The 12,833-nt window shown below is 36.4% G+C and overlaps 1 protein-coding gene across 1 annotated transcript in view; it reads right to left on the reverse strand.

The window, feature by feature from the left end:
• The window catches only part of ripk1l (receptor (TNFRSF)-interacting serine-threonine kinase 1, like), a 50,155-nt gene that overhangs the window by 3,271 nt on the left and 34,051 nt on the right, over positions 1-12,833 (reverse strand). The window contains exons 5-9 of the mRNA XM_067452191.1: positions 11,868-12,017; positions 9,567-9,643; positions 6,379-6,451; positions 1,760-2,320; positions 954-1,103 (exon numbers count right to left, since the gene is read on the reverse strand). Coding sequence (XP_067308292.1) covers positions 954-1,103; positions 1,760-2,320; positions 6,379-6,451; positions 9,567-9,643; positions 11,868-12,017 — 1,011 coding nt within the window. The remainder of the gene's footprint in view (positions 1-953; positions 1,104-1,759; positions 2,321-6,378; positions 6,452-9,566; positions 9,644-11,867; positions 12,018-12,833) is intronic.

The following is a 12,833-nucleotide window of genomic DNA, read 5'->3' on the forward strand; positions in this document are numbered from 1 at the left end:
GTCTTTGCACAAATCTCAAAACAAGTCGTTCTTGAGAGGACTTTGATATTTTACAATAAATGGTAATAGTTATTTTCCCTGCTTATTTGTTGTATTACCCTATTCTGAAGAGCTGTGCTTAGAGTCCATATATTCCTGCATCCGAGTTGGTGGACCTGATGCAACTTAACTAGTTATACAGGACTCCCTCAACACTGACAATAGCTGCGTTTGCACCGCAGGAACCTACTCCATGTCTTTGGGATGGTACTCTGTGTCTTTTGGCTGCAGGGACCAGGGTCTAAATTAATTTCCGGGTAAAAATTCCCCACTCAGAAAGTCCCTGCTTGCGAGGTAGTACTTTTACAAAGTTCAGGAACTTTTGCGGGTTGGACTTGGGTGCTGAATAGCAGCATTTTTATTGGTTGACTCCACACAGCATTTTATTTCAAGCACCATTTTAAAAGTCTGTTGCGGTGTGTGCAGTAAGAGTTGTTTGCTATTCAAATCAACAATGGAGTTTAAAAAAAATGACCAATGCATCGACAGTGAGGTTCAGGCTTTATTAAGCTTATATGTAGAGGACGAAATCCAGCGCAAACTAGAAAGTTGCATGTGGCCCTACGTCACCGGACAAATCTTCAGGGTACATTAAACCGTAAAGGAAAAAACGTTGCTGGGTGATTTCGGTAAAAACGCAGCTTATGACAATTCAGATGTTTGCACAAAACTAATAGTAAATACATTTGACCAAAAAACATAAAAAGATAAACCTACTAAAGAAGCAACACTAGAAAATTCTTACAAAAAATATACCAGTTTTGGAGAAGTATTTCACAGTATTTAGATTGTTACTCAAGTAATCTAATGAAATGTGTTACAGATTTATGTAATCTGCAGTGGAATACATTTTAAAAGTAACTCTCCCAACCACAAAATTTACACAGGTATGAAGCAGAGTGAGAATGTCTTACCGTGCTTCAAAAGCAGCTCATTATATCTGGCTCTGTTGGCAGATCCAGAGGACGATGAGCTGAAGAGGCTGCTATCAGACAATCGCAAATTCATTGTGTTCCAACTCCCGATTTGAATTGCACTGGCATTCGAGATGTTGACAGGCCATGCTAAAGGAAAAGCAAACAAAGCAGGAGAAAAGTTCAACATTACGGTTCCAGTAAGGAAGGTGAAAGGTAAAGATTTCAGCCTAATTAATATTTCAGTATGCTATATAAAACTGGTCTAGACCAAAAATGGCAGACGTGTTGAACGAAAATGCTAATTTACTCTCTGACAGTAGGTGACGCTTACGCAAAAGCATAAATACAGCGGTTACGCCTGCTTATAAACACTACTTTATTAGGCATCATGTGGATGTTAGATGAAAAGAAAATGCATTTTATTTAATATGACTAAAACATGAACTAAAATTAAAGTGAAAACACAAAATAAAATCCAATTCTAAGTATTTGCAAAAGATTAATAAAATGTTAAACTTTAAGGTGTCCTTTTTACAGTGTAATAATGTAGTAATATGTTATGTAGTTAAAGTGTAAGTACTAAGTAATATTAATTAACTACAGGACTTACTATAGGGTTAGGATTACATTTGGTCTAGGATTCGTTACATGTATGTGTATATGTAATGTGTAACAAGGACATTAACTGTGATTAAGTGTTACCAAATAATATTACATCAATGATACTAAAATAACACTACCTTGGATTTGCACATCACAAAAATGTATATTTGCTTGTATGAGCTGTTAATTGTTAGTTGTACCCGAGTCAGATGGAGGACATATGACAGGTGAGTTAAAACGCAGGCCAGGGTTTGAATCCAGCCTCAGAGACTCTGCTGTAGATCCATCTGGGCAGGACTTGAAACGGTCATACGGTAGATGATGAGGATGATGAGTTCTGTCGTACTCTGAATGCGGGACTGATAGCTGACTTGCCAATCCTTGCCTTTGAAAACCGTCAAATGAACTTGCAGCAGGTTTCGGATAGAGATTGTCCGGTGGTATTGGGTAAGTGGTGGGTTTCACAGAGGACATCTGAGAAGAAACATCTCCGGCCCACTTGCTACTGGATGGTTGCTGTGGGAGCGGATTATAGACGCTGTATGAGGCCATGTCTGGCTGATCGACTATAGGATGACCATATTTGTGATAGTTGTACTCTTGTGCCAGTTTCAGCTCCAGGTGGGGAGAGCTGGGAGGTGCTGCGTCAATCTCTAGAAAAGACTCTTCAGATGACCTGAGGTCTTCAATGCTGGCCTCCACCGGCCCGATATCTGAGCTCCTCAAGGGCCCTGGAGAGTCTCTAGAAGATGGCGAAGGGTCTGCGGACACAAGAATCATTGCATTCAGGGCTTGGCATTCACTTTTTCCCCCACCAGCTGCTGTGGCTACTGGTTTTCTAAAGTTACTAGCCACTCAGCATTTAATGAAAGAAGCGTTATTAAGTATAGGATCTATTCTAAGCCTTCACTTTGAAATTACAAGAGCAAATTGTCCTATTTTACTATTCTCACACACACAAACACACACACAGACACACACACACACACACACAATTATATATATATATTATATATATATATATATATATATATATATATATATATATAATTTAATTATTTACCATGCTGTTGATTTCCTATAAGGCTTGGCTTAGAATTATAAACATTGTTCCATAAATCAGTGTATTGATTCATGATTCAGATCGCGTGCCAAACTGTTGAAATCGCGTGACACTGACGATCCAAATCATTGATCGATTCACTGATTCATAACCATTTGAATCTTTATTTGAGGATTGAACACAAACAAAGAAGAGAAGACAATGCTGAATGAAGTTGTAGTTTTTGTTATTTTTGGACCAAAATGTATTTTTGATTCTTCAAGAGATTCTAATTAACTAACTGAGGTCCAACATGATGGACTACTTTGATGATGTTTTTATTCCCTTTCTGGACGTGGACAATATAGTGTGCATACACTTGGATACGCTCTCGGACTAAATATAAAGCATCTTAAACTGTGTTCTGAAGATGAACGGAGGTCTTAGGGGAACGTCATTAGGGTGAGTCATTAAAGACATCAATACAATTTTTGGGTGAACTAACCCTTTAAGCCTCTTAAAAGTCCTTTTCCGTGCTCCTAACAAATTTGACCTTTTAAGATGCTTTCTGAATTACTTTTTTCTTTACTAGGATTTTTGTGTTAATTTTAAAAATAAACGCTGACATGTCTAAGAATTTTCTTAGAACTTTGTCACTAGGAACTACTCTTTGCATTAAGATTCTTCATGAAAAACGGGCTTGATGATGCCCAATTCCGATTTGTTGACCATATCTGAATTTTATTTATTTTTTATGACCAGCTTACATCATCTTTTAAAAGTGACTTTTAGCCAATATTTTCACTTACATTATTCACTTGGCGAAACAACCCAAAGTAGATGTACTGACCCAGAAAAGCTTAGGGTGGAAATGAAGGAAAAACGGCATGATTTGCAAAGGACACAAACAAAATGATCATTCAAGCTTTTGTACACCATCCACATCATCTTTAATTGTCAGCAAATCATTAGGCTGAGCCTCTGACCTTGACTGATCATTGAAATGTGATCGTGGTTGGTGTAATTCGGACTCGCATTTGGGAATATCTGATCTGTCCGCTTACATGGACACAAATGCAAATATACAATTCATATCAGATTTATTTCCACAAATGAGAATATCAGAATGTTCTTTTTTCCTGCTTTTAGGTTCGTAGGTCATATCTGATCTGTGCCACATGGGAGGGAAAACAATCTAAATCGTGTGAGCTAAAGGAATTGATTTATTAAAGGTCCTGTTCTTCGTGATTCCATCTTTCAAACTTTAGTTAGTGTGTAATGTTGCTGTTGGAGCATAAATAATACCTGTAAAATTATAAATTTCAAAGTTCAATGCCAAGCAAGATATTTTATTTAACAGAAGTTCCCTTTCAAAGCCTACAGCGAACGGCCGGTTTGGACTACACCCCTGCACTTCCTTCAGGAATGACGTCACTAGAACCGTTTGTTGACTAACCCTCCGCCCACAAGAACACGCAAAATAGGGGGCGTGGTCTCGTCGCTCTCCCACGTGGAGAAGAGCGCGAATTCAGCGCTTGCATCTCCCCGTTATGATAAGAGGCGGGACCCTCCTGGGCAAAGTGCGCTAAGCTGCTGTCAGTGGTGGAGGAAGTACTGAATCTCAGTACTTAAGTAAAAGTACAAGTAACCAGAAATATATTTACTTTAGTAAAAGTAGAAGTACTACAACGACAACCCTACTTAAGTAAAAAGTAAAAAGTACCTGATTTTAAATGTACTTTAAGTATTAAAAGTACTTGCATAAAAATGTATTCTCTTAATGTCTAGTTCTAATAATTAAAAAGAAGAAAACAGTATGAGCGGTGGCATTTTAATTTAGTTAGTTTTGGGTTAATGTAATTGTTCTTACCATCTGTTGCCTAGTTTACATTCTGACTTACAATTCTGGTTATCTGCAAAGTTATATGTCATTTTTCTGAAGCAACATTCTCATCAGCTTTAATGTATTTAAATCTTCATATTTATAATATTTTTACCTTTTATAAAGGACATTTTCTCCTAATCTTATTAAATATAGGCTTTGCTTCAGCTTTCCCTTTATATTCTTAAATTTAATTAATAAATTAAATTAGAATAAGATACAATAGGGTTGTTACCAATCAAATTAAATAATTAACACTGAAAAATTACAACTGCACTAAATAATGCTGAGATTGTTTTAACTAAAAAAAGTTAACTAAACCACCAGTAGATGGCGGCAGGTGAATCCTTATGAGAGAGTCATTGAGTCGATTCGTTCAAACGGCTGATTCGTTCATAAATGAGGCAGTCGTTTATAAATAGGGCATTGAATCTTTGATTCAGTAACGCAACAATACGTTATGGTTCGGATGTGGAAATCTGATCTTGGAAATATTTTCGCTGCTGAAATAGAACAAAAGCAATAAAGCAATCAATCAAATTTAAGTGACTTGATGTTAATTAATTGTTTGTGGAACTGTCAAATGAAATCAGTGTCACATTTTCTGTCGTGATGGTATTCAGGAAAACTACACTCGTTGGTCGCGTTTTTTTAACTGTTATAAAATATAAAAACTAAACATTTTGAATTTTTAATATAGTATATTACTGAGTTTCTTTGTGTGAGCTGGGCTGATTTGTTTCCATTTCTCCTCAAGGGCTGCGCGAGCCTCAACAGCGCAACCGTCAATTCATTAGCCTATAACGTACATCATATATTATTATCCGGGCAAGCCTTAATCTCGAGCCCTGAAACTGATCAGAAAATGTAACGAAACGTTGTAGAAATGTAGTGGAGTAGAAAGTATAATAATTGCTGCAAAATGTAACGAAGTAAAAGTAAAAAGTATGCACTATTTATTCTACTTAAGTAAAGTACATATACGTGAAAAATGTACTTAAGTAAAGTAACGAAGTATTTGTACTTCGTTACATTCCACCACTGGCTGCTGTCCAATCACAACACAGGAAGCGCTGGCCCAATCAGAACTCGTTACTTATTTCTGAAGGACGGACTTCATAGAACAAGGAAATCATCAGGCCGTTTTTAGGACAGAGAAGATAGCGGTGTACAGATAAGTAAAGTGTGTGAAACATACTGTGTTTTTTTACACGCGAAACATGAACTCATGCTATATTGCACACTGTAAACTTAATCAAAGCTTCGAAAACACGCAAAGAACGGGACCTTTAATTTAATGTTAAATGTAATCTGCCTCCTAATCTGAGTTAGTGCTGTGAGACTCACGCGGCGACTCGATCATTATATTGAACAGACATGTTCAGTATTTTAATTATAGTGTCTGTTCTCTAACTCAGTCACTGTAATCCAGTAGGTGGCTTTGGGAATGGCCTCACAGGGCAGCGAAGCATTCTGGGAATTGTAGTCTTTCATCCCCATGAGACAAAAATAGTCTTTTCTCAGTCTAGAAGTTCAAAAATAATTTCTACTACATTAATGACCCAGTTTAAATATTGATTTATCTTTCCAGCACTGAAGTACCCCTTTAAAGGGAAACATACACAGTGTCCACAAATGCCTACTTCCATACTATAAAGTACGCTAAAAACAGTATGTGGACAATTTACAATTCCATGAGGCCACGGGAAGGGATTTGTGGATGTAGCATTAAACTACTCAACAAATAAAATCACAAACCTCTATCATTCAGTGCACATAGATGTCACAATGATAAACAAGAAAAAATGGCACTTCATGTCAAATGGTTGCTGATTACCAGTGTAAGTAAAACAAATCAACAACATGAATGTCATTTTATTAATATATTTGCTTACCTTCAGGAGTGAGTGAGTCTGTTGTGAGGGATTTCATCTTTTCTACAAGATCCTCAGGGCCCTCATACAATTTCTGTGCAAAAAAAGGCAATGTCATGAAATAATACTAGCACAACTGTCCTGTTTCAGGCATCCTGTCTAACACAAAACATTATTTAACATTGCAAATGCCAAAAATATAGTAACAACTAATTTATGATTGAACCATACTGAGTCTGTTCTTTTCAAATACCCGTGTTTGCATGGACCCTAACAATCCGATTATAATCGGACAATTAGCACAGTTAGAAATGAAAATGTCCCGACAACTAGAATTAATTTGCCAAATTTAATTAATAATATTTGCATTGTAAGGGGTAGTTTAAACCTTTTCTAATATGATCGAGAGGACACGCTTGATCAGACTGAGAACCAAAACGGGAAAGTGCTGCGCATGTGCAATGATGTGGAAATGGTGTAACAACGTATTACAAACAGAACAAGCAGTTGTTGTTAAATAAAGTGTCATACATGACTGTCAAGTATTGTCAACTAAGCCACTTTTCAGACCCCTTTAGCGACTTTTTTTCCAATAGAGCGCCTAGTAACAAATCTAGTGACATCTTAAGACAAACCTTTTTGTTTCTAAGACTCGCCAGTGCTGCTGATTGAGCTCAAGGTCTTGTTTTTTTCTTTTATTGCTGCACACACGTATGACGCCATCTAACATTTAGCGATTTTTCGAGTAGGCTTTAGCGACTTTCCATTGAAAGAAGCCAGCAACAAATTCTCCTTCCACTTATCGTCTGTGAAGTGGAGCAGGAATATCATTCCTCGCTTTGGACTGTCATTCAGCTGGTTTTGGGCTCGGAAAGGGCTAGGGCTGTAACGATATGCGATATGAAATCGAAATCGCAATACGCAGGTCCACGAACCTGTATCGCGATCTAAGAAGGCAGAATCGCGACACACCCCTTCCAACTCCCAGAATTATCCTTCCTGTCCAGGTCCAACTTTTAAGTCAGCAGTATGGCAACATTTCAGCTACCCGGTGGAGAACAAAGATGGCAATCGTGTAGTTGACAAGACCCACACAATTTGCCGTAAATGTTTCAAGAAGCTTCCCCAACCGGCTGGCAAAGTGGTGTGAGCGTGGCGTTTCTGTTGCGTGTCATCCGCGGGGCGGCTGCGTGGCGTTTTCTCTTTCTTTGCACACCAGAAGCGTGTCTGACACGGCGCTTCTGTTGGTATTGATGTACAGGAGGCCCTATACTTCATGTTAAATATATATTGCCTATTGGTACCGCAAAGAAAAAGTCGGCAGTAGCCTATTGACCATACAGATATATGGTATTGACGGCAAAATAGGCTACAGAATACTGTACAGAATAAAACTGTTTTGTCCCCCCCATATCGAGGTTTGTATCGTACCGTGGGTCAAAAAACGTGATACGAACCGAATCGTGGGTTTGGTGTATCGTTACAGCCCTAGAAAGGGCCCTTTTTTTACTGTTTGATAAATATTAGCACCACGGGACAAAACTTCAAGTGCTCATTGCTTCCTAAATTAGGACCCAAAATAGATAAATATCAAGCCTCTTTAAAACAAAGAAAAGAATTTAGGAGAATGGTTAGTATGTGCAAACAGCGGGGAAACTCAATGCGGTGCAGTGTGCCTATGTCAAAAAATCAAGTCAGATTTTTGAAGCTTGTGACATAAATACACACATCAACCCGATCACTTTAATTAACGTTCATGTAAACACTATGTTGGGATTCCTCAACAAAATGTGCCCATGTAAACGTAGCTAATAAATCAGTTTGCGAATCAGAGTGACTCCACTGGAAGGGCACTCAGTTAACTCACTTACTTAATGAATTAATATTTTGGTCATATCCAACTCTAAAAGAGCAAAGAACTGGTGAAAGAAATGATCATGCTTATGTTCCTCTATTGTAAGTTACACTGGATGCAAGCAAAATTTGACTGTGTTACTATAATGCAGAGAGAAGCAAACACATACAGACAACAATATCATAGAACAGTTTTGTCAGTGTACAAAAAAATGAAAGTAAAATAAATAAATAAACATGTCTTACATCAGAGAGTATTGTATTTGTAACAAACAAACAAATAATGTCTAAGTCAAATAATGGCTTCTATGAAAAGGTGAGTTGCTTAATTCTTATAATTGCTTGTATTCTTATAATGTAAGGAGTTGAAAACTGATGGATATGAATTGATTTCATTTGAATAAAGGCTTACATTTTGGTCATCATACAAAGTTTAGAGGGTGAGTAAATAATGACAGACTTTTCATTTGTGGGTGAACTAGCACTTTATGACACAAATACAAAATATATAAGATTTTTAAATCTTAAATTTTAAATGCTTTACTTTAGTTAAAAAAACATAATACAAGCAACATGTAGAACTGTGATGATTATGAGATTTTAGCAGGTAATTAACTGCTTTGTATTGTTCATGTCAGTTACAGTTTAATACACACACTTTAAGAAATTATATAAATTTCTTAAAGCAATAAAAGGTTTGATTTCTAAAAAGCCTCTAAAAGGACATGGTGATGAAAAAATAAATAAGATGGGAGGGAAATTATATGTTAATGCATTTGTGTTGAGTTTAGTAAACAAACGCAGTTTCCCATGCAGGGGAACGCAAATGTTTTGAGAGAAAATGCAAAAGCACTGAAATGTATTTTTTCCTCCTACCCCATATTTTTTCCACCACCGTAGATTTCCTTTAACAATCATAAAACAAATATTTAATTGCAGAGGTTAGAATAAATAGTATACTATTACAATGTTTTATTATATGGTAAGTATAAATACATATACATAGATACCTTTATTTAGTATAAAATAGCTTAAAATATTAAAAATATATATTTAAGTATGTATTTATTATGTACATTTTTGTGCATTTCTGTCCTCAGGCAATTATGTAATAATCTCAGCATTCCTAGTAACATGTTTAAGACCTAATCAGTTACAATAATTGATTAATACAATAATTGATATTAATTACAATTTATACAAACATTTCATTTTATAATAGCAATAAATCAAATAGTCTGTGATGAGCGATTGGGTAAAAGAATAAATCAGTCAACTTTTGGACATCCCAACAATGAGAGATCCACCCGACACAAGCTGAGAGAAAACAAACCAACAACAACAAAAAACCTCACCATAAGTTGTTCCAAATCCACTTTTACATTTGGTTCCAGCTTCTCTTGGTAAAAAGGTAAAAATCTATTATAGCTATCTGTAAAAAAAGAAAGAAAAGGAAACAAACAAACAAATAAACAAACACATTTATAATCAGTTCAGTAGCTTACATAGATTCTGGATACAAAATTACTCCAATGTGATCCAGGCCCAAAATTAACAGTCAACAGGTGCCAAATAAAAAGTGGCTTTTGCAAGCAAATAAAATAGAATTTAGGCCCTTTACACTATGAACAATAATTATAATGAGAACTATATAAGCATCCATACCAAGGAATGATCCTTCAACATCAGTGCAGCATATACTTCTTTAAGATATCTTTTTTTGCCTTTTTGAAAAATCCAGGACAGTTAAACAAAAAGGAAAAAGGCGCACAAGAGTTACTGTACATAATAAGCTTTTCTTTTTGACACTACCAAAATTGTCAACCAATTCAAAATGTATTATATGCTAAGCTAATTAATGAATCGCAATTAACCCCATGTATCAGCATTTGCTAGTCCCCCCGTTAATGAAGACTTACTGTATTGTTTTTTTTACATCTTCAGCTATCTTTAGTGTATAATGTTCCTGTTTAAGCATTAAAAAGGTCTGCAAAGTCCCTCCAGAAGGACTTTTTCGCTATATCAGTGTCACTGTTTCTGAACGCCCAGAAACGCCTCCATTTTAGTCTCAAGTTTTCTTCCGGGAATGAACACGTCACAATATTCATATATCCTTTAAATAATTCCTGCCCAAGGCCCAAAATAAAGGGGCGGGGCCTGGTTGAATGCGTTAGTAGTGTTGAAACTTTTCGGCAAGGGGCGGACATTTCCCGAACACGCTGGAAATGCTTGACCAATCACAACACACTGATCCAGCTGACCAATCAGATCAGACTGTGCTTTTCGTAAGGAGGGGCTTCATAGAGACAGGAACTAAACAGAGCGTTACTGACAGACTGGAAAAAGAGGGGTTGCAATAAAATCAAATTTGTCAATAATAATGTGTATTTGAACATTCAAGCATGAAAATGTCTTGGATTGCATATGCAACCCAGTTTCCTGAGAAGGGGAACAAGAAACTGCATCTGGTAGTCACGCTATGGGGAACGCCACCGTTGTGAAATAAAAACCAATAATCATTGGAAGACGCAGTCTATAATGTCACATGTGGAGCACCCGTAAGTATAAAAGGTACAGGTCATTAACATTGTCTGAGGGTGACAAAAGAGGGAACCGGGTTCTCAGGGAACAGGGTTGCATATGCAACCAAAGAAATTCCCTTTTGAGGTGGAACTTTGACACTCCATCTGGTATGGATGCTATAAAGAACCAATACCCACAATGCCATGCAGAGGGAACGCCTGCTTCAAAAGGCTGTGAATATGCACAACATAGTGGGCATAGCATAAATTGACTCTACAGTAGAGGTCTGTGTGGGACTGTTTTTTTTACATCCCGCACCCACTAGGTTCTATTCAGCAATTGTTACAATTCACTCTGTGCTCACCCACTTACCGCTTAGAATGATTTTCATTCGGATCCCACTAAATTTAGATCTCATTTCCAGATTTGAAAAAAAAGTGACTGGGATAACAAATATAAAATTTTGTCTATACATTAATTTTATTTGTTATTTTTGTCATGATACTATCAACATCAACTATCAATTTCACAGAGAAAAATAGGCTAAATCAAATACGACATGTCACTAAAAATTATAAGCCAAAAATACAATAATATAAATGAAAACTGTCGCTTAGAATAGAAAGGGAACCTATTCTAGTAGAGCCCCCCCCCCCCCCCCCCAAAAAAAAATCAAGACTTAGAAAAAGGGCATAAAAAGGTTTTAAAAATGTACTTTTTTTTTTTTTTTTTACAGTGATGCAACAGAAGAACCATTGTTGGCTCCCCATTGTACTGTTTTCAAAATAACCATTATTTTCTTAGTGTAAATAAAATTTGAATAATCTAAATAGCCCTTTTCTACTATAGAGAAACTTTTACGCAATGGAAAGGTTTCATGGATGTTAAAGGTTCATGGAACCATCGATGCCAATAAAGAATCTTTATGAATATTTTAAGAGTGTAAATGAACGGGTTAAATTGATATAAATACTGTGAAATATGTATCACATTATATATATATATGTATTTATTTATCTTTTTTTTATTTTTTTATCACCGGTGGTAAAGATTTTTGGTTGGTAAATATTCTCAATTCACTCACATTGGCAAGTGTGACAAAACATTAAATTTAATACTTAATATGTTTCTACCTTTAAATGTGGGACGGTTATGAGACTCCTTATTCCAGCATTTCTTCATGAGTTCTATGATCTCTTGAGGCGTGTCACGCGGGATTTCTGCCTCACTGGGCCGTTCCCCTCGACACACACAGTGGCAGATTTGTTCCTCACTTCTGGCATCTGAAGTAACAGAAAAAAAACACTTTCTGGTTAAATACTGGTCGTGAGCAGAGGTGTCAAGTAACAAAGTACAAATACTTTGTTACCTTACTTAAGTAGGGGTATCTATACTTTACTGGAGTAATTCTTTTTCAGACTACTTTTTACTTCTACTCCTTACATTTTCACGCAATTATCTGTACTTTCTACTCCTTACTTTTTAAAAATAGCCTTGTTACTCCTCTTTCATTTCAGTTCGTTTAAAAAAAACTATGCAGATAAATCGTGTCATCCGGATAGTGTGAATTTGATTGTGGTTGGATGAGACTGCAATATAAGAAAAAGCCTGCTAAGCACTGGAAAGATCATTTAGTCTCATTCATTTTATTGAAGATGAATATGGGTGCGTCTCAATCAGCTCCCTAGTTCAGTAGTCAGGGTACTGATCAGGGATCAGCCCATTGACTTGTGTCCTGATCAGTGCTCTGATTACCAAACTAGGGAGCTGATTTGAGACGCATCTAAGACCCTATTTTTAGTTTCACTATGGCTGTTTGCGTGTTGGCTTGCTTTAGCCTAGGCTACTCATTCATTTTCAATGGGTATATATGCGGCTGAAACAGGTAGCCTAGTGCATCCCAAATTTTTCAACATTAACATATTAATATAACATTATAGTCATTATAGCCTTTAGAAAAATGTTTTTTGAGGAGGAGGGGTAGTGCACTATAGGCCCCTGTGGTGTGGCCTAAGCTTTTGTCTTTAATGGCATTTTTTTCCTTTAATTACTTTTACTTTTATACTTTAAGTAGTTTTGAAACCAGTACTTTTACACTT

This window comes from Pseudorasbora parva, chromosome 9 (genome assembly GCF_024679245.1).
Source record: "Pseudorasbora parva isolate DD20220531a chromosome 9, ASM2467924v1, whole genome shotgun sequence".
Lineage (NCBI taxonomy): Eukaryota > Metazoa > Chordata > Actinopteri > Cypriniformes > Gobionidae > Pseudorasbora > Pseudorasbora parva.